Source organism: Onychostoma macrolepis, chromosome 03, assembly GCF_012432095.1.
Source record: "Onychostoma macrolepis isolate SWU-2019 chromosome 03, ASM1243209v1, whole genome shotgun sequence".
NCBI classification, from domain to species: Eukaryota; Metazoa; Chordata; class Actinopteri; order Cypriniformes; family Cyprinidae; genus Onychostoma; species Onychostoma macrolepis.
The window spans coordinates 16,455,175-16,473,701 of NC_081157.1; the positions used below are offsets into that span (position 1 = coordinate 16,455,175).

Below are 18,527 nucleotides of genomic sequence, written 5' to 3' on the forward strand. Positions count from 1 at the left end.
AGACATATCACACAAGCATGCAGAACAAGTGAATATCAATTAATGCAAGCTGCTGCTCAATTTAAGAAGAAAAGAGTTTGATCAGAAGTGCAAAATAAACAAGGCAATCAACTGCATTCATCAGAACATTTTATAAAATAATATCCTCACTAGGATCCCTCCGTTTGAGAAGCACCCAATGACAGAAAAAAAAACATTGCAAGCGTCAGTAAAAACACGGCACATGCAAAAGACCTGCATTTTGATCTGCAAAAGTTTAAAAACACGTTCTGGCTCCGTAGATTGTTTCCAACGTCTTCACGTCCAGTTCGGGGCGGAACTTACAGTTATTAGCGGATCTCACCTGCTTCATGAAGAGGTGAAACTGAAAGTGGCTTATCAGGAGATTACACGCCATCTTCAGAGAACTCAGGAAATGTCGTCGTATGTCACGGTAAGTTCATTAAACCGTCTCACAGCTGTAATATTATCACTGAGGAGCATTTGCGACGGAACAGACTTGAAATCAAATTACATCAAAGTTTATCAATGATCGTTATTATCTCTCTTGATACTACAAGGAAGCTACATTTATGGCTGAAAATGGTCAAACTTTCCAGCCATCTTTCTTTCTTTTAAAATTTTTAAAGTATTGTCTGGTTTACATCAATCCAGATTGACTTAAACCATGTAATGTTTTTGTTTCGTATCCAGTGAATATTTATATATGCAGTTTGACTAAAGTAGCCTTCTCCAACCCTGCTTCTGGACAGCTACCTTCCTTCAACACATCTTCAAGTAACTCTGAAGACCTTGATCAGCGGGTTCAGGTGTGTTTGATTAGGGTTGAAGCTGACCTTTGCAGGACTGTAGCTCTCCAGGAGCAGGACTGGAGACCCCTGATTTAGAGTAACTGAAGGAGAACCGGTCATGTTGAATTAAAGTGGAATAAATAACAATAATAAAATAGAAATTAAAACCCAATCATTTATTTTTAAACTAACTCACATAGTTAAATTTTGTTGTGTACTATGTGTTCTCTTTTGCCACATACAGGCCTGAAATCACATTTCTCATCAAGGAGGAAGAGGAGGAGAAACCTGCCTGAGAAATGAGTGTGTGTGAGGAGAGAGAGGAGGAGACTACTGTTGACCCTCAGAGAGCAGCGTCTCCAGGATTCAGCTGTGTGTCTATGAAGAGCAACAACTCCATGAATATAATTCCTCCTGAACTCAGTGATGTTCACGCTCAGAGAGCAGCGTCTCCAGGATTCAGCTGTGTGTCTATGAAGAGTAACAACTCCATGCATCTGCCCCCTGAACTCAGTTCTTTTCACACTCAGAGAGCAGCGTCTCCAGGATTCAGCTGTGTGTCTATGAAGAGTAACAACTCCATGCATCTGCCCCCTGAACTCAGTGATGGACCTGCTGTGACCTCTGACCCTCTGTGAGTATCATGTAGTTCAGGGCACAGACTCTGTTGGTGCCCTAGATTTAATATTATATTGGTGGTGCACTGCCCCTAAATACTGAAACACAAGCAATGTGTTTATTTACTACTGAATTTATTGCAGAAACACAATGCTTTTTAATCAATCAATATAACAATCAATCATACAACAATAATCAATAATACAACATTATATAGCACATAATATTAAGTATATTATTAAAGATAATAAATTATAAATAATACATTCACCCAACAACAAACGCCCGTGCTCCAAATTGGACACAAATTGGGACATACACACACACACACACACACACACACACACACACACACACACACACACACACACAGAGAGAGAGATGTTGGCACTCCTGCCTAACCCTCACAGAAACGTTTTTTTTTCTATTTTTACATTTCTAACAAAACTTTGTTTTATATTTATTTGTCCTCATAATGTAGTTGAATGTATACATACATGAAGTCATAATGTAGACAGTTTGAAGGTGTATGACAGCAGATGTGAAGCTTTACAGAAAGTTTTCTGAGAGCTATTTTGAATCACCAAAACGAACTTAATTTTGACCACATTTTGTTTGAAATAATTTCAAACCTGTCTTTATGAATAAATATTATAATGAAAGTTTTAGTGAACCATGATTTGTTCATGAAGACGTTTGTACACAGGTTTCATGGTACGTGTGCTTAGTGAATGAGATCCAGTGTCTAGGAGACACTAAGGTCAATTGATAAGCAGCTATTGTACAACTATCGCCGTAGGTGAGTCATAGATCTGGTGAGGGCACTTCTCATCTGGCAGCTGCTGATTCTCCTGGTGACTGTTCTTTTGGCGTGGTCACATGCCTATTATATTCCTAAACAACTCCTGCACATATGCTATTAGATAAAACATAGGCAATATCTTTTTCCTTCAAGGTTGAGCTGCAGCACATGTCAGATTTTAACATATAGCAATAAAAGGTGCTATAAACCCATAAAAGAATAATAAACATTAAGCATATGTAAGAGTTAGTGGATGCATGTAATGCGTTGTTCTTCACATGTCTCATACAGCTATCACGAGAACCACATAAAAAATAACAAAGTTCAAACTGATAATTCCGTTTCTATAAAATATAATATTTTATTATATAATGATTCAGATGAGTTATATCAAAACAAATACATTTGTTACTGCAACAACACTGTTACTGCATTCCTGACGTGGGTCAGACTCTCAGTCACCTCACAAGGTGCGTTTCCATTACAGATTTGCGCAAAACTTTGGCGATATTTAAAAAATGTCGATAAAGTATTGAGAAATGGCGGCATTTCCATTAACCAATGTTATGCGACTAAAACTTAAACTTTTGCCTCTCGCGATAAGTCATGGAAACGGATTTTGGTGGGATTTTGGCTATATTTATTTAAAGGAGGTTTATGCGTGTATCTTTACAGAAGCAGCACGGAGAGCCACCAGAAACGAGTGTGGCGCAGCTGGAATAAACACAAGCATTGACTAGAGCGGCCGCAATCAGCTTCAGTGGCCGAATCAGTGCCACACTGTACCACAACGTGTGCAGTGTAAATTGTCTAAGCATTAATTTCAGGGAAAGCCCTTATACTCAAGAGCGGCCATGTATGAAGTGTTTCTTGGACATTATAGTACATTGAAGAATGATCATATGACTTTTTACATACGCCATGTGACCTGTAAATGCGGGGGAAAAAATATTTCCATTGCAGTTTTGCCTGAAAAACCACCTCATGTGACCGTAAAATCTTTTTTGTGATATATGGAAATTTTTGTGAAATTGACATGTTTCCATTAGGTGTATTTTCAATTTGAAATTTTAATTTGCGCAATTTGAAGGGTAATGGAAACGCAGCTACAGGCAGCAAATACAGACATTGCTTGTAACACAAATACCAGAATGGATACACTAGTTTTAAGAAAACTATGATTACATATTCATTTTTTAATAGAAGAGCAGGGGATTGGAAATCAACCCCTTCAGGTCAAAAACAGGCCACTCTTTTTAACTCAACTGCAGTGAATCAGGTTTTGTCAGTATCTTCAGTTTTAGGAATTTGTGGTGCATGAGCTCATAGACAAATAAGGGACGATCAGGCTTTTTGAGCCCCTGATCCGATCCGAGTCATTGAATACTGAGCATCTGCTGATACAGAGTCCCGATCCGATATTTGTATAAGATATATTATACTTGTATATTACAGGCTACTTGTATGGTACTTGACACTTGTATATTATATATATTATACTGTCCGCTAGAGGACACAGTGTCTCGTTCCCTCTCGGGGGAACCATGGTTACATGTGTAAACCGAGAGGTTCTTATACATTCAGTAAATGGCTGATGTATGTCATTAATGCGTGTATGAATGACTTGACTTCACTTGACTATGGATCATATTACAGCAATACTGTTAATAAAATGTCTTCTGTTTTAAACTGTATAGTATGCAACACAAATACTTCTTTCTATACCAATATTTACCAATTTAATGGAACCAGACAAATTATCTTCAGAGAGAAAAAAACTGAAGTATTTCTGTCTTTTTCTCTTTCTCATCAACAGGAAGAGAAAGAGAGCAGCATCTCCAGTATCCAACTGTGTGTCCATGAAGAGCAACAGGCCCCTGATTAATCCACCCATGTTCAGGACTGGAGCAGTGCGCTTTGACCCTGTGTGAGTATATGATCTTGATGTACTAGACATTTAACACAGGAACACAGATGTACACAGAGATTACAAGACGGTAAATGTTCTTTATTTAGAAAATATTACCAAATGAAATCATATTCTTCTTTTTAATAAGTACAACACAGAATGAAAATCATGTTAAGCAAGAAAACATTACAGGAAGAGGCCTTTGTTAAATGAAGTTAGTGACACATAAATGATAATTAATTCCCAAAATAGAAATCAGAAAATTCTGGTTTGGAAACTTTTTTAAATTAGTGGTTAAATTAATTAAGACGGCATCACAGTTGTCAACTTTTCAGTCAAAAACTTCATTTACATAATCATTCTCTCTCAACAAACAGAGAGAGATTGTGGCTGTGGCTGTGTCTCTTTTAATGCTTTGAATTAAATCATTGAAATGATGAATCTGAAAATTCTGGTTTGAAATAAACTTGATCCTAAATCAGCAGTTCCCAAAGTTGTTTGCAGTGATGACTGGCTGTGGACAGTGCAGAATTTCAAATAGAGACCAATATGCTCAATGTCCATTTTTCACAGTCCATTTTTCTTCACGTTTTGTGCGATATATTTTACTAAATAGCCTCTGCATATGTTACACATTTAGAAAGGAGCAGGCGTCGTTTCTGGTGTAACACATTTAATGAGATTGTTTGCATGTAAATCTGCAAGAAAAGATATGACAGTATAAAGTCAATCACATATGGAGCGTCTTCAAATCTGCTCACCTCGCATTAACTGCTGTTACATGTTTTTGAGCAGACCTTGGCAAGAGCTCCCCCAAGTGGTTTGGATAATTCACGCCACTGTGTACACATGAAAAGATGTAACATTCCTGCAGATATCTATTAAAGTATGTAAGGAGGAGCTCAAGACCCACTCCAAGCACTTTCAGACATTTAGATTACCACGTCTGTATAGAAATATATAAAACTCAAATTGTAAAGGGGGGGGGGGGGGGTTCCATTTATGTCTTTTCTTTACACTAGTTCCACACATAAGCAATGGTAATAAATAAACAAATAAAATAAAAACCTTTACTAGTGCTCTAAAAACCAAGACCACAATCATCTCACTTCTGGTGATCAGGATTTTAATGTTCAACAAACTGAATCTGCGATTGCTTCTATAGTATATGATCTGTCATCTGTCTCTGTTTAAATTAAAAATAATTTCACGTTAACATTGCTTTTTGTCCATGTCAATGTTTCTGTTATTGGATTCTAAAATAATTTGACAGTGTCTTTTCTTGTTTGTTTGTATCTCTGTTCTTTTATAATGTCTTTTCAGTGGCAAAAAAGCTGTGTCCTCACCGACCGGCATGTCCCCCTACAATCAGAGCCACACCAGTCATTGTGATACAGAAACAGACCTGCGGCTCAATTCAGTCCCACCAGTGCATGATGATCTGCAGAGAGTCAAAGACCAGCACAAAACCAGCATGAAGAACAAGTATGAGAGTGTATTTGAGGGAATCAAACTACAAGAGAATCAAACCCTCCTGAACAGGATTTACACACAGCTGTACATCACAGAGGGAGAGAGTGAAGGAGTGAATGAAGAACATGAGGTGCTACAGATGCAGAAAAGTTACAGGACACCCCAAGACACTCCAATCAACTGCAACGACATCTTTAATCCTTTATCTGAACCAGGATATGAGGAGATGAGAAGAAAGAAGAAAGACAAAATAAAGACTGTCCTTACTAAAGGCATCGCTGGAATTGGAAAAACCGTCTCTGTGCAGAAGTTCATTCTGGACTGGGCCGAGGGAAAAGCTAATCAGGATGTAAATTTCATGTTTGTGCTTCCATTTCGAGAGCTGAACTTGATTAAAGATCATCAGTACAGTCTTCACAAACTTCTGCTTGACTTTCACCCTGAACTTCAATATTTGGACTCAAAGATTTATGATAAATGTAAAGTTGTGTTCATCTTTGATGGTCTGGATGAAAGCAGAATTTCACTGATGTTTTCAGACAGTCAGAAAGTTTCTGATGTGACTGAGATTTCATCAGTGGGTCTGTTGATGTCAAACCTCCTGAAAGGAGATCTGCTTCCCTCTGCTCTCATCTGGATCACCACCAGACCAGCAGCAGCCAGTCAGATCCCCTCTAACTACATCAACCGTGTGACAGAAATTCAGGGATTCAATGACCCTCAGAAGGAGGAATATTTCAGGAAGAGAATCCGTGATGAGCATCAAGCCAGCAGAATCATCTCACACATCAGAAGAGCAAGAAGCCTCTACATCATGTGCCACATACCCGTCTTCTGCTGGATCTCAGCCACTGTGCTTCAAAACATCCTGAAGCAAGATCTCAGTGCAGAAATCCCTCAAACTCTGACTGAAATGTACATCTACTTCCTGCTCATTCAAACAAATATGAGGAACCAGAAGTATGAAGAGAGAGATCCAGAGAAACTCCTGCAGACCAACAGAGAAGTGATTGTGAAACTTGCTGAACTGGCTTTCAATCAGCTGATGGAGGGCAATGTGATGTTTTATGAGGAGGACCTGAGAGAGAGCGGCATAGACGTCACTGATGCCTCAGTGTATTCTGGGATCTGCACTGAGATCTTTAGGGAGGAATCTGTGATTCATCACAGGAAGGTTTACAGCTTTGTACATCTGAGCTTTCAGGAGTTTTTTGCAGCACTGTATGTGTTTGACTGTTATTTACACAAGAACAGTGAGGTTCTGAAGATGTTTCTGACAGGAAAGTCCAGAACTATCACTCTGGATGTGTTTCTGAAGGGAGCAATGAATAAAGCCTTGAAGAGTAAAAATGGACACCTGGATCTCTTCCTTTGGTTTCTTCATGGCATCTCACTGGGGTCCAATCAGAGACTCTTACAGGATGTACTGATACACACAGAGAACAACCCAGAGAGCATCAAGAAAATAATCCAAAACCTCAAACGAGGTAAAAAAAACAATGTCAGTCCTGAAAGATGGATGAATCTGTCACACTGCTTGATTGAGATGAAGAATAATTCTATTGTTGAGGAAATGCAGGTATTTTTAACATCTGGAAAGAATGAAAAAAATCTTACTCTTGCACAATGCTCAACTTTCGCAAACATGATCCTGATGTCGGAGGAGGTGCTGGATGAGTTTGACCTTAAAAAGTACAATATCAAGTCATCAGAAGAGGGTCGATGGAGACTGTTACCTGCTGTGAGGAACTGCAGAAAAGCTTTGTAAGTGTGAAAAATGAATACATTTAAATTTGACTGAAATTATGGATTTTTTTTCCCAGTTCCGTTTTAATTAATTAATATTATATAATTATAATTTATGTACAGCTTATTTTAAGCATTAAATCAATCATCAAGCCTAAAGTCCATTCATTTTTATGTGAGGCTCTGTTGCGAGCAATCATCAGACAAATCGGGATCCATTTGCAGCTTCTTTATTAGAATGGTCAAACAGAACAGGGTAATAGGCCAGCAACGGGAACAGAGTAGGCTAGGCAGAGACGTAGTCGGGAGAACAGGCAGAATAGTCAAGGCAGGCGGCTTACGATCAGAGTCCAGGGAAACAGTCCAAATCAGGGCAACCAGAGAGGGATCACAGAGTCGAGAATCAAGGCCGGGATAACAACAGCAAAGTAAACACGGGTATGGAAACGCTCAGAATGACAGCCGGGGCAAATCAAGACTTCGCAATGAGTGTCAGGAAGTGTGCTGCTTATGTATGGGTGTGTGAATGAGGTGCAGGTGTGGCAAGGTGATTAGGCCCAGGTATGAGGGTGATGGGAAACTGAGTCCGAATGGGAGTTAATATTCAGGGATGGCTCCTCTGGTGGCGGAGAGGGTGTTGTGCGGGAGCTCGATCGTAACAGAGCCCTCCCCGCGAGCGGCTCCTGACGCGAGGAGGCAGACGACGCCGGGTCTTCCGCGAGGTCGAGGGGCCGGCTTCTCCAGATGCAATCGGTGGAACTCCTCCGTGAGAGTGGGGTCTAGGATGTCACCTGCGTTAACCCATGATCGCTCCTCCGGACCGAACCCCTCCCAGTCGACTAGATACTGTAGGGCACTGCCCCGGCGTCTGGAGTCTAGCAGTTCATGCACTCGATACGCCTCCTCGCCGTCGACCAGAATAGGCGGGGGAGTCTGCGGCTCAGCTCCCTCCTCTGACACCCCTCTCGGACCACCAGTGGGTTTCAGCAGAGATACATGAAAAGTGGGAGAGATGCGGTAATTAGAGGGCAGTTCTAGCCGAAATGATACAGGGGTAATTTGTCTGGAAATTTTGAAGGGTCCAACATACCTGGGACTGAGTTTCTTGCATGGAAGTCGGAGGCGAAGATCCCGAGCCGAGAGCCAAACCCATTGCCCGGCTGGTAGATGGGACCTGATCGCCGATGTCGGTTGGCCTGAAGTTCCTGGCGCCTGACAGCCCGTAGCAGATGGGTGTGAGCTCGGTCCCAAACCTCCTCACTACGTTGAAGCCATTCAGTGACCGAGGGCAACTCGGTGGGTTCTCCTGACCAGGGGAACATTGGTGGTTGGAATCCGAGAATACATTTGAAAGGGGTCATGCCGGTGGCTGGTTTGGTCAGGGAGTTTTGAGCGTACTCCGCCCACATCAAGTATCGACTCCACTCTGTCTGCTGCTGTTGGCAGTAGGAGCGAAGGAAGCGAATGACCTCCTGGTTGAGACGCTCAGTTTGGCCGTTAGATTGTGGGTGGTAGCCTGACGTGAGACTGATATTGACATTAAGACTCCTAAAGAAACTCGACCATACCCTTGAGGTAAATTGAGGACCCCGATCGGAGACGATGTCATCGGGCAGACCGTAGTAGCGGAACACCTGGTTGCACAGTAATTCCGCTGTCTCAAGGGATGTTGGCAGTTTGGGTAATGGTATAAGGCGGCAGGCTTTGGAAAATCGATCCACAATGGTGAGAATGGTGGTGTTACCGTGAGAGTTGGGTAGATCCGTGATGAAATCAATGGCGATATGAGACCAGGGACGCTGAGGCGTGGGTAATGGTTGTAACAGGCCGGCTGGAAGTTGTCTGGGTGATTTAGTGGTGTTGCAGATGTCGCAGTTGTGAATGTAACTGGCTGTATCGGTCAAAAGCGTGGACCACCAGAAGCGATTCCGCAGGAGTTGTTCCGTAGCCGAGATCCCAGGGTGGCCCGAACTGGGGTTTGTGTGGACCTGAGCGAGCAGTTGCTGACGGAAGGGTTCTGGAACGAATATACGGTCGGCAGGGCACTCTGGAGGAGGTTGACTCTGTTGATTAGCATGGCTGATCTCAGTCATAATGTCCCACTGAACGGGAGCTAGTAGAATTTTCCCGGGAATGATATTCTCGAGGGGGCCTGAGAGATCTGCACCTTCAGCTTGACGGGAGAGAGCGTCTGCTTTAGTGTTCTTGGTGCCAGGTCGATAGGTTACAGTGAAGTGGAAACGTGTGAAGAACAGCGCCCATCTGGCCTGTCTGGGGTTTAGACGTTTGGCTGAGCGCAGATATTCGAGATTTTGTGATCAGTGAGAACGAGAAATGGAAGTGTAGTCCTCCAGCCAATGCCGCCACTCCTCCAACGCTAGTTTCATGGCCAGCAGTTCGCGATTGCCCACATCGTAATTCCGCTCAGCAGGAGAGAGTTTGTGGGAAAAGAAGGCACACGGGTATAATTTCGCGGGCTCCCCATGGCGTTGGGATAGTACGGCTCCCACCCCGTGCTTGAAGCGTCGACCTCGACAGTGAATTGGCGTTCTGGGTCAGGGTGCCGAAGGATGGGTGCGGAGGTAAAGCGAGTCTTTAGTTCCTTAAATGATTGGAGAGCCTCGGTGTCCATACTAGGCGCGAGGTGTTGCGTTTGGTCATGGTGGTGAGCGGAGAAGCGATGGAGCTGAAGTTTCTGATGAAACGTCGATAGAAGTTAGCAAACCCCAGGAAGCGTTGCAATTCCTTTACCGTTTGAGGCTGTGGCCAGTCGAGTACTGCCTGGACCTTTTTGTCATCCATAGCGACTCCGTCTTGACTGATTACGTAACCGAGGAAAGAGGTGCTGGTCTGGTGGAACTCACATTTCTCTGCCTTTACGTAAAGCTGGTGTTGTAGCAATCGCTTGAGAACTGATCGGACGTGTTGTACGTGTTCCTCTTGAGTATCTGAGAAAATCAGTATATCGTCTATATATACGATTACCCATTTTCTAACATGTCACGGAAGACGTCATTCATGAAAGCTTGGAAGACTGAAGGACTGTTAGCGAGCCCGAAGGGCATAACCAAGTACTCATAGTGCCCACTAGTGGTTGAGAAGGCGGTTTTCCACTCATCCCCTTCACGGATGCGAATCAGATTGTAGGCATTCCGCAGGTCGAGTTTGGTATAGTATTTTGCCTGCCGTAGTTGTTCGAGGGCTGAAGGGACAAGTGGTAGTGGGTAACGGAATTTCACAGAGATCTCATTCAAACCTCGATAGTCGATGCATGGTCTGAGGCCCCCGTCCTTCTTCTTCACGAAGAAGAACCCGGCGGATGCCGGAGAGGTGGACGGTCTGATGAATCCCTTGGTTAATTCCTCCTGTATGTAGGTCTTCATAGACTCTGACTCTGGCTGGGACAGAGGGAAAATCCTTCCTTTGGGTGGAATAGTACCCGGCAGGAGATCGATTGTGCAATCGACTGAGCGGTGAGCGGGAAGCTGGGAGGCCCTCCTCTTGCTGAAGACTTCTATGAGATCTGCATATTCAGAGGGTAAGTTGAGAGTGTCGGTGAGGGGAGTAGTGGTTGTGTTGGGTAGTCTGGTGAGTTTGGACAGACAATGTTCTCGACACGCTGGCCCCCATTCTGTAATCTGTCCTTGCCTCCAGGATACTTGCGGATCGTGGGTTCGAAGCCAGGGAAGGCCGAGAATCAACGGATGGTTGGGTGACTGTATGACGTAGAATTGAATCTGTTCGGAGTGCAGGGTTCCAATGTGCAGTGTGAGGGGTTCGGTGATGCGGAGAATCATTCCTTTGCCCAGAGGGCGACCATCTAGCGCCTCCACTGCCAGGGAGGAAGTACAGGGTTTTAGTTTCAAGTGATGCTGACTGACAAACACACTGTCTATGAAGTTTCCAGCTGCTCCTGAGTCTAGAAGGGCCGTTGTCTGAATTACTTGGTTCAGGGAAATAAGTTCAACAGGTAGTCGAGTCGTGGGTTGACAGAGGGAGCTTGCATGACCGGAGGGTTGTTAGGAACGGGTGGCGGGTTGGCAGTGGCTTGTGCTTGAGCCACGCGCAGACCTTGCAACGCTGCGAGAAGTTCGTCGGTGAGTGTGGTAAGCCGATGCAACTGATGTTGGTGCAGAGCAAGTTGCGAGGCTTGAGCCGTGAGCTCAGTGGTCAGCTGAGTCAATGCTGCTGGATCGCTGTTTGGCGAAGTCTTCTGTTGCGAGCAATCATCAGACAAATCGGGATCCATTTGCAGCTTCTTTATTAGAATGGTCAAACAGAACAGGGTAATAGGCCAGCAACGGGAACAGAGTAGGCTAGGCAGAGACGTAGTCGGGAGAACAGGCAGAATAGTCAAGGCAGGCGGCTTACGATCAGAGTCCAGGGAAACAGTCCAAATCAGGGCAACCAGAGAGGGATCACAGAGTCGAGAATCAAGGCCGGGATAACAACAGGAAAGTAAACACGGGTATGGAAACGCTCAGAATGACAGCCGGGGCAAATCAAGACTTCGCAATGAGTGTCAGGAAGTGTGCTGCTTATGTATGGGTGTGTGAATGAGGTGCAGGTGTGGCAAGGTGATTAGGCCCAGGTATGAGGGGTGATGGGAAACTGAGTCCGAATGGGAGTTAATATTCAGGGGATGGCTCCCTCTGGTGGCGGAGAGGGTGTTGTGCGGGAGCTCCGATCGTAACAGGCTCAGTTTCTGTGAATACTACAGAAGTACAGCAGAAACTATGAATCAGTCCTCTAATCACTGAGCATTGGTTTAATTCAAAATTTAAAAAAATTGTAGTGCCTAAATAATTGTAATTTGTCCACAAAATTTCATTTCCATTAACAGTTGTATGCTTAGGAATGTGAGCATTTCTTAAAGTTATTTTTTATATCCTTGATTTCAAGAAGGACATCTATCATACCAAGACACAACATAATCTAGCATCATCACCTTTCACCATAGATAGGTTCCCTTTCCTTTAATAGACTTATAATGACACAATTCTCATGAAGGATAACTACAAACAGTAGTTTGTACAATGACATTAAACAAAATCGGTCCATTTGCTGTGGGGCCCCCTCAAGCGAGTGGCCCGGTGTGACCGAACCAGTTGCACTGCCCTAAGAACGGCCCTGTGTTCAAAAAATATGAAGTAATATCTTTATTTTGAAACTATAAAGCAATATATTTTATATAAACGTGGATTTAACCAAGGAAGTCTTTGCAGTCTGGAAGGGAAACCAGCACTTCAGCATGCCTTATATCCAGACCCCTCTCTTTTTTTCAGATTGTCACGCTGTTATCTCTCTGATCAGCACTGTGAAATCATGTCTTCAGCTCTACAATCTTCAAACTCCCCCCTGAGAGAGCTGGACCTGAGTAACAATGACCTACAGGATTCAGGAGTGAAGCTGCTTGCGGTTGGACTGAAGAGTCCAAACTGTCAACTCAATATACTGAGGTTTGACTTTTACATTGATCATTCAGTATGTTATTATTAAATACAGTGACTTACGAAAGTATTCATACCCCTTCGTTTTTTTCCCCATGTTTTATGTTGCTGCTTTAAATTATTTTATTTTTTTTTCACATCAGTCTACACTCTGTACTCCATAATAAAAAATTAATGTAAGTATTCATACCCTTAACTAAGTACTTTGTAGATGCACCTTTACAGCTGCAAGTCTTTTCGGCCATGAGGCGAAGCTTTGCGCATCTGCATATGCAGCTCTGTCAGGTTGGATGAGGGCCAAAATACATTTTCAGATTTATCCAGAAATGTCTGATTAGGTTCAAGCCCAGGCTCTGGCTGGGCCACTCAAGGACATTCACAGACTTGTCTATAAGCAGTGATGGGCAATATTTCTGATAAATGTATTTAAAATACATATTTGAAATACAAAATACTATTTTGTATTCTGTATTTAAATACATTTAAGCTTAGTATTTTTGTATTTTCAAAATACATTAAATACTTTTTTGCCAGTCAACCTCTTTATAAAGTAGTTGATTTCCTGTTTTGGCTAGTTCAGACATGCCATTTTCATGTGAGCTGCAGCTGTACAAGTTCATCTACAGTAGATTTGGGTGAGTGAATTTTCATGATTCCTGTCAGGAAATAAGCCAAGGCCGTAACCATGTCTTGAAGATTGGGGGGACCAAATATATATATACAGTGAGGAAAATAAGTATTTGAACACCCTGCTATTTTGCAAGTTCTCCCACTTAGAAATCATGGAGGGGTCTGAAATTGTCATCGTAGGTGCATGTCCACTGTGAGAGACATAATCTAAAAAAAAAAAATCCAGAAATCACAATGTATGATTTTTTAACTATTTATTTGTATGATACAGCTGCAAATAAGTATTTGAACACCTGTCTATCAGCTAGAATTCTGACCCTCAAAGACCTGTTAGTCTGCATTTAAAATGTCCACCTCCACTCCATTTATTATCCTAAATTAGATGCACCTGTTTGAGGTCGTTAGCTGCATAAAGACACCTGTCCACCCCATACAATCAGTAAGAATCCAACTACTAACATGGCCAAGACCAAAGAGCTGTCCAAAGACACTAGAGACAAAATTGTACACCTCCACAAGGCTGGAAAGGGCTACGGGAAATTGCCAAGCAGCTTGGTGAAAAAGGTCCACTGTTGGAGCAATCATTAGAAAATGGAAGAAGCTAAACATGACTGTCAATCTCCCTCGGACTGGGGCTCCATGCAAGATCTCACCTCGTGGGGTCTCAATGATCCTAAGAAAGGTGAGAAATCAGCCCAGAACTACACGGGAGGAGCTGATCAATGACCTGAAAAGAGCTGGGACCACCGTTTCCAAGGTTACTGTTGGTAATACACTAAGACGTCATGGTTTGAAATCATGCATGGCACGGAAGGTTCCCCTGCTTAAACCAGCACATGTCCAGGCCCGACTTAAGTTTGCCAATGACCATTTGGATGATCCAGAGGAGTCATGGGAGAAAGTCATGTGGTCAGATGAGACCAAAATAGAACTTTTGGTCATAATTCCACTAAACGTGTTTGGAGGAAGAAGAATGATGAGTACCATCCCAAGAACACCATCCCTACTGTGAAGCATGGGGTGGTAGCATCATGCTTTGGGGTGTTTTTCTGCACATGGGACAGGGCGACTGCACTGTATTAAGGAGAGGATGACCGGGGCCATGTATTGCGAGATTTTGGGGAACAACCTCCTTCCCTCAGTTAGAGCATTGAAGATGTGTCGAGGCTGGGTCTTCCAACATGACAATGACCCGAAGCACACAGCCAGGATAACCAAGGAGTGACTCTGTAAGAAGCATATCAAGGTTCTGGCGTGGCCTAGCCAGTCTCCAGACCTAAACCCAATAGAGAATCTTTGGAGGGAGCTCAAACTCCGTGTTTCTCAGCGACAGGCCAGAAACCTGACTGATCTAGAGAAGATCTGTGTGGAGGAGTGGGCCAAAATCCCTCCTGCAGTGTGTGCAAACCTGGTGAAATACTGTAATTGCAAACAAAGGCTATTGTACCAAATATTAACATTGATTTTCTCAGGTGTTCAAATACTTATTTGCAGCTGCATCATACAAATAAATAGTTAAAAAATCATACATTGTGATTTCTGGATTTTTTTTTTTTAGATTATGTCTCTCACAGTGGACATGCACCTACGATGACAATTTCAGACCCCTCCATGACTTCTAAGTGGGAGAACTTGCAAAATAACAGGGTGTTCAAATACTTATTTTCCTCACTGTATATATATATATATACAAGTGCATCTCAATTAATTAGAATGTCGTGAAAAAGTTCATTTTTTCTTGTAACTTATTTCAAAAAGTGAAACTTTCATATATTTTAGATTCATTACATGTAAAGTAACTCAGAAATGTTGAGTATCAAAATTATATATTTCTTAGCAAGGGGAAAATAACATTAAAACTAGTACTGGACTTTAGAGCTAGCCAGTCAGAATTGATAGTTTTTTTTTTGTTTTATCTTGGTTAAATTTTGGTTTTATCAACTAGCTAGTCGGTTGTACTTATTAAATTTTAAGCATTACTGCTTGCTATGGCTGGGTGATATGACAATATAGCAATATGTTGGTGATTATATGAAGGGGCAGGACTTATTGACCCATTAGAGAGATTAAAAAACATGGATAAATGAGTAATAAAGCGTGAGAGGAGTTAATAAAAGTGCAGTATGCTGTGAAAGAGAACTCAAGAATTCAGTAGGCCTACTCACATTCTGACAGGCAGCTTTCTGTGTGCGCCCCAAGACAAACTATGTAACGATAATAATAAAGATAGGGTCTCACTTTACGTTAAGTGGCCTTAACTACTATGTACTAACATTTAAATTAATCATTTGATACAATGAACTTATTGTGTACATACATGTTTTTACATTGTACTTTTTTTTTAAAAACCTGCATGTAATTACATCTTTAAATAATTTCTGTAATTTACTTATAATTCACTGTTGACCCATCCCTTAGGCTGATGATACATGGGGCAACTTTTTGAGCAATGTTGCCAGGCAACAGGCAACCAGGTGAGACACAGGGCCCATGGCAGGTCTAAAGTATCCAGATAGAAGTTTGTTACCCATTCTCAATGGGAAAGTGCCCAAGCAACATTGCTCAAAAAAGGTCGCCAGGCAAAATTGCTAAAAAATTTGCCCCATGTATCATCAGCTTTACACCTTAACCCACCCTTAAACCTACCCATACCATCAAACATGTCCCTAAACTTACCCGTGTCCCACCTCAACAGCAGCAAAAGTGTTTTTTCAATATAATATGAACACAAGTACAATCGTAATAATTTTTTGAAGTACAAAAAGCAAAGCAACTCCATACTTATACAGCTAATACAGTCAAACCAAATTCTTTTGAAAAGTTTACCACTGAATAACTTGTTTAACAAATTTAAGATTTTGTTCAGTTTGTTCATGTTTTTCACCCACTGACAGGATTTATTCCATCTTTGATTTTACCGTTTTGAACTGAAACATGGCATTGGAGTGCTCAAGGTACACACAGTGCATGCAGCCATGCCACTGCTAACATGGAAACACCTCTTATTTCTGATACACACTAACATGAACCTGCTGTTGTTGTAGATTATCTGCCTGTTTGATGAAAGAAGAAGGTTGTGCTGCTCTGGCATCAGCTCTGAGTTCAAACCCCTCACACCTCAGAGAGCTGGATCTGAGCTACAATCACCCAGGAGAATCAGGACTGAAGCTGCTCTTTAACAGTCTCAACCATCCAAACTGCAGACTGGACAAACTCAAGTACGTTGAGCAATAAGAATCTTCCTGTCTGATCTGCATCTTTTGTATGCACTTTAATTGCTGGACTTTTCTGCATGTAAATCCAGGAAAAAAGTCAACCAGCCTTAATTTTATAGTAAAGTTGGTTAACTGACGAAATTCTGCATTTTAAAGGAGACACAAGCACCCCAGCGTGCATTATTTACATTTACGTTTATTCATGTAGCAGATGTTTTTATCCAAAGTGACTTAGAATTGAGGAATACAATAAGCGATTCATCATAAAGAGGCAAATAAACACATGAAGTTCCCATAATACAAAGTTTCAGACACTTTTCAGATTAGTACAATCTTTAAGAGAATTGCAGTACTCCAGCCTAAAAATGACAAGGGCCTTGACAAGAAGTTGTGCAGTATGATCTATTAGGAAGAGCTTGGTCTTTCTGATGTTGTTCAATGCAAACTAACACATTTGAACGGTTTTTGCAATGCGTTCTTTGAAGGTCAGCTGGAGATCAAAGATTACACCAAGAATTCTTACCGAACTTGATGGGGTAATTGTTGATGAAATCATGCTGTAGAGTCGGAGTGGCAGGGAAGACAGAGAAGCTCAGTCTTTGCCAGACCAGACATTATAACCAGAGTCCTCTCTTTTTTTCAGATTGGCAGACTGTATTCTCACTGATCAGCATTGTGAAATTGTGTCTTCCGCTCTACAATCATCAAACTTTTCCCTGAGAGAGCTGGATCTGAGTAACAATGACTTACAAGATTCAAGAGTGAAGCTTCTCTGCCCTGGACTGAAGAGTCCAAACTGTCAGCTCAACATACTGAGGTACTTAAGGGTCTGTGTAAAATAGCAGTATAGAAGCACACAGTTGTCATGCACTGTTCCACCCTTACTAGTCTGTTATTTGCATGTTTGTTTATATCCGGAGTTATTTAAGGGCCTAAATGCAAAATAAACTATAAAATATAAATGCTAAGTGTGGTGCCTGACGAGGGGCAGCATTTGAAGGAACAGGGTGTTACTAGATAATGTCTGTTTTATACACTGAACAAAATTATAAATGCAACACTTTTGTTTTTGCCCCCATTTTTCATGAGCTAAACTCAAAGATCTAAGACTTTTTCTATGTACACAAAAGGCCTATTTCTCTCAAATATTGTTCATAAATCTGTGCAAATCTGTGTTAGTGAGCACTTCTCCTTTGCCGAGATACTCCATCCACCTCACAGGTGTGGCATATCGAGATGCTGATTAGACAGCATGATTATTGCACAGGTGTGCGTTAGGCTGTGTTTTGCTCTGTTTAATAATTCTGAATGGATCTGTATATATTTATATACAGTCATGTTAAGGCGACTGGTATAGTCGTCTGTTGGCATCTCCCTGTGGTCCTGTTTGGTATTGACCTGACTTGTAGTTATAGAAAATGCTCTAAACTGAAATGTACTGTATACAGTGCAACAGAGTTTTTCAAGTAGGGCTCACTCCATCCTGCGGTGGACATCCAACCCCGCCCACATCCAAGTGTGACATCATAAGCCACGCCGATACCCAATAAAGCCACGCCCACATCAAAGCGTTACGTCAGAAACCATGCCCCTATGATTCCCCATCCCCGTACCAGGAAACCCGGAAATAACGTTATGTCGAAGCAATTTCTGGCCGTTTCGGGGATCTAAATTAAATAATGTTGTCTTTCGTTTTACTAATACACGTTTTCTTATTTCTTTATAGGATGTCTAGGCTAAAATGGCACAACTTAAATCTAATATATTTAATATGTCTAATGTACAGAGCTGATTTCATCATCACAACAGCCTGTAAAACACTTGCATTGGTTGATTAAATTAGGCTAATTGTAATAAAAACTTCTACACCTTACCTTATTCATTTATTTAATG

The 18,527-nt window shown here is 41.9% G+C and overlaps 1 protein-coding gene across 4 annotated transcripts in view; it reads left to right on the top strand.

Moving 5' to 3' along the window:
* The first annotated feature begins 295 nt into the window (after positions 1 to 295).
* The window catches only part of LOC131536037 (NACHT, LRR and PYD domains-containing protein 12-like), a 28,410-nt gene continuing 10,178 nt past the window's right edge, over positions 296 to 18,527 (top strand). For 2 of the 4 annotated variants that reach the window (XM_058768669.1, XM_058768671.1), the window contains exons 1-7: positions 296 to 433; positions 1,036 to 1,425; positions 4,028 to 4,138; positions 5,444 to 7,357; positions 12,625 to 12,798; positions 16,464 to 16,637; positions 17,278 to 17,451. In XM_058768669.1, coding sequence (XP_058624652.1) covers positions 1,091 to 1,425; positions 4,028 to 4,138; positions 5,444 to 7,357; positions 12,625 to 12,798; positions 16,464 to 16,637; positions 17,278 to 17,451 — 2,882 coding nt within the window. In that variant the 5' untranslated portion in view covers positions 296 to 433; positions 1,036 to 1,090. Of the gene's footprint in view, positions 434 to 734; positions 810 to 1,035; positions 1,426 to 4,027; positions 4,139 to 5,443; positions 7,358 to 12,624; positions 12,799 to 16,463; positions 16,638 to 17,277; positions 17,452 to 18,527 lie in introns of those variants that run through there. The other 2 variants (XM_058768670.1, XM_058768672.1) reach the window with 2 other exon arrangements.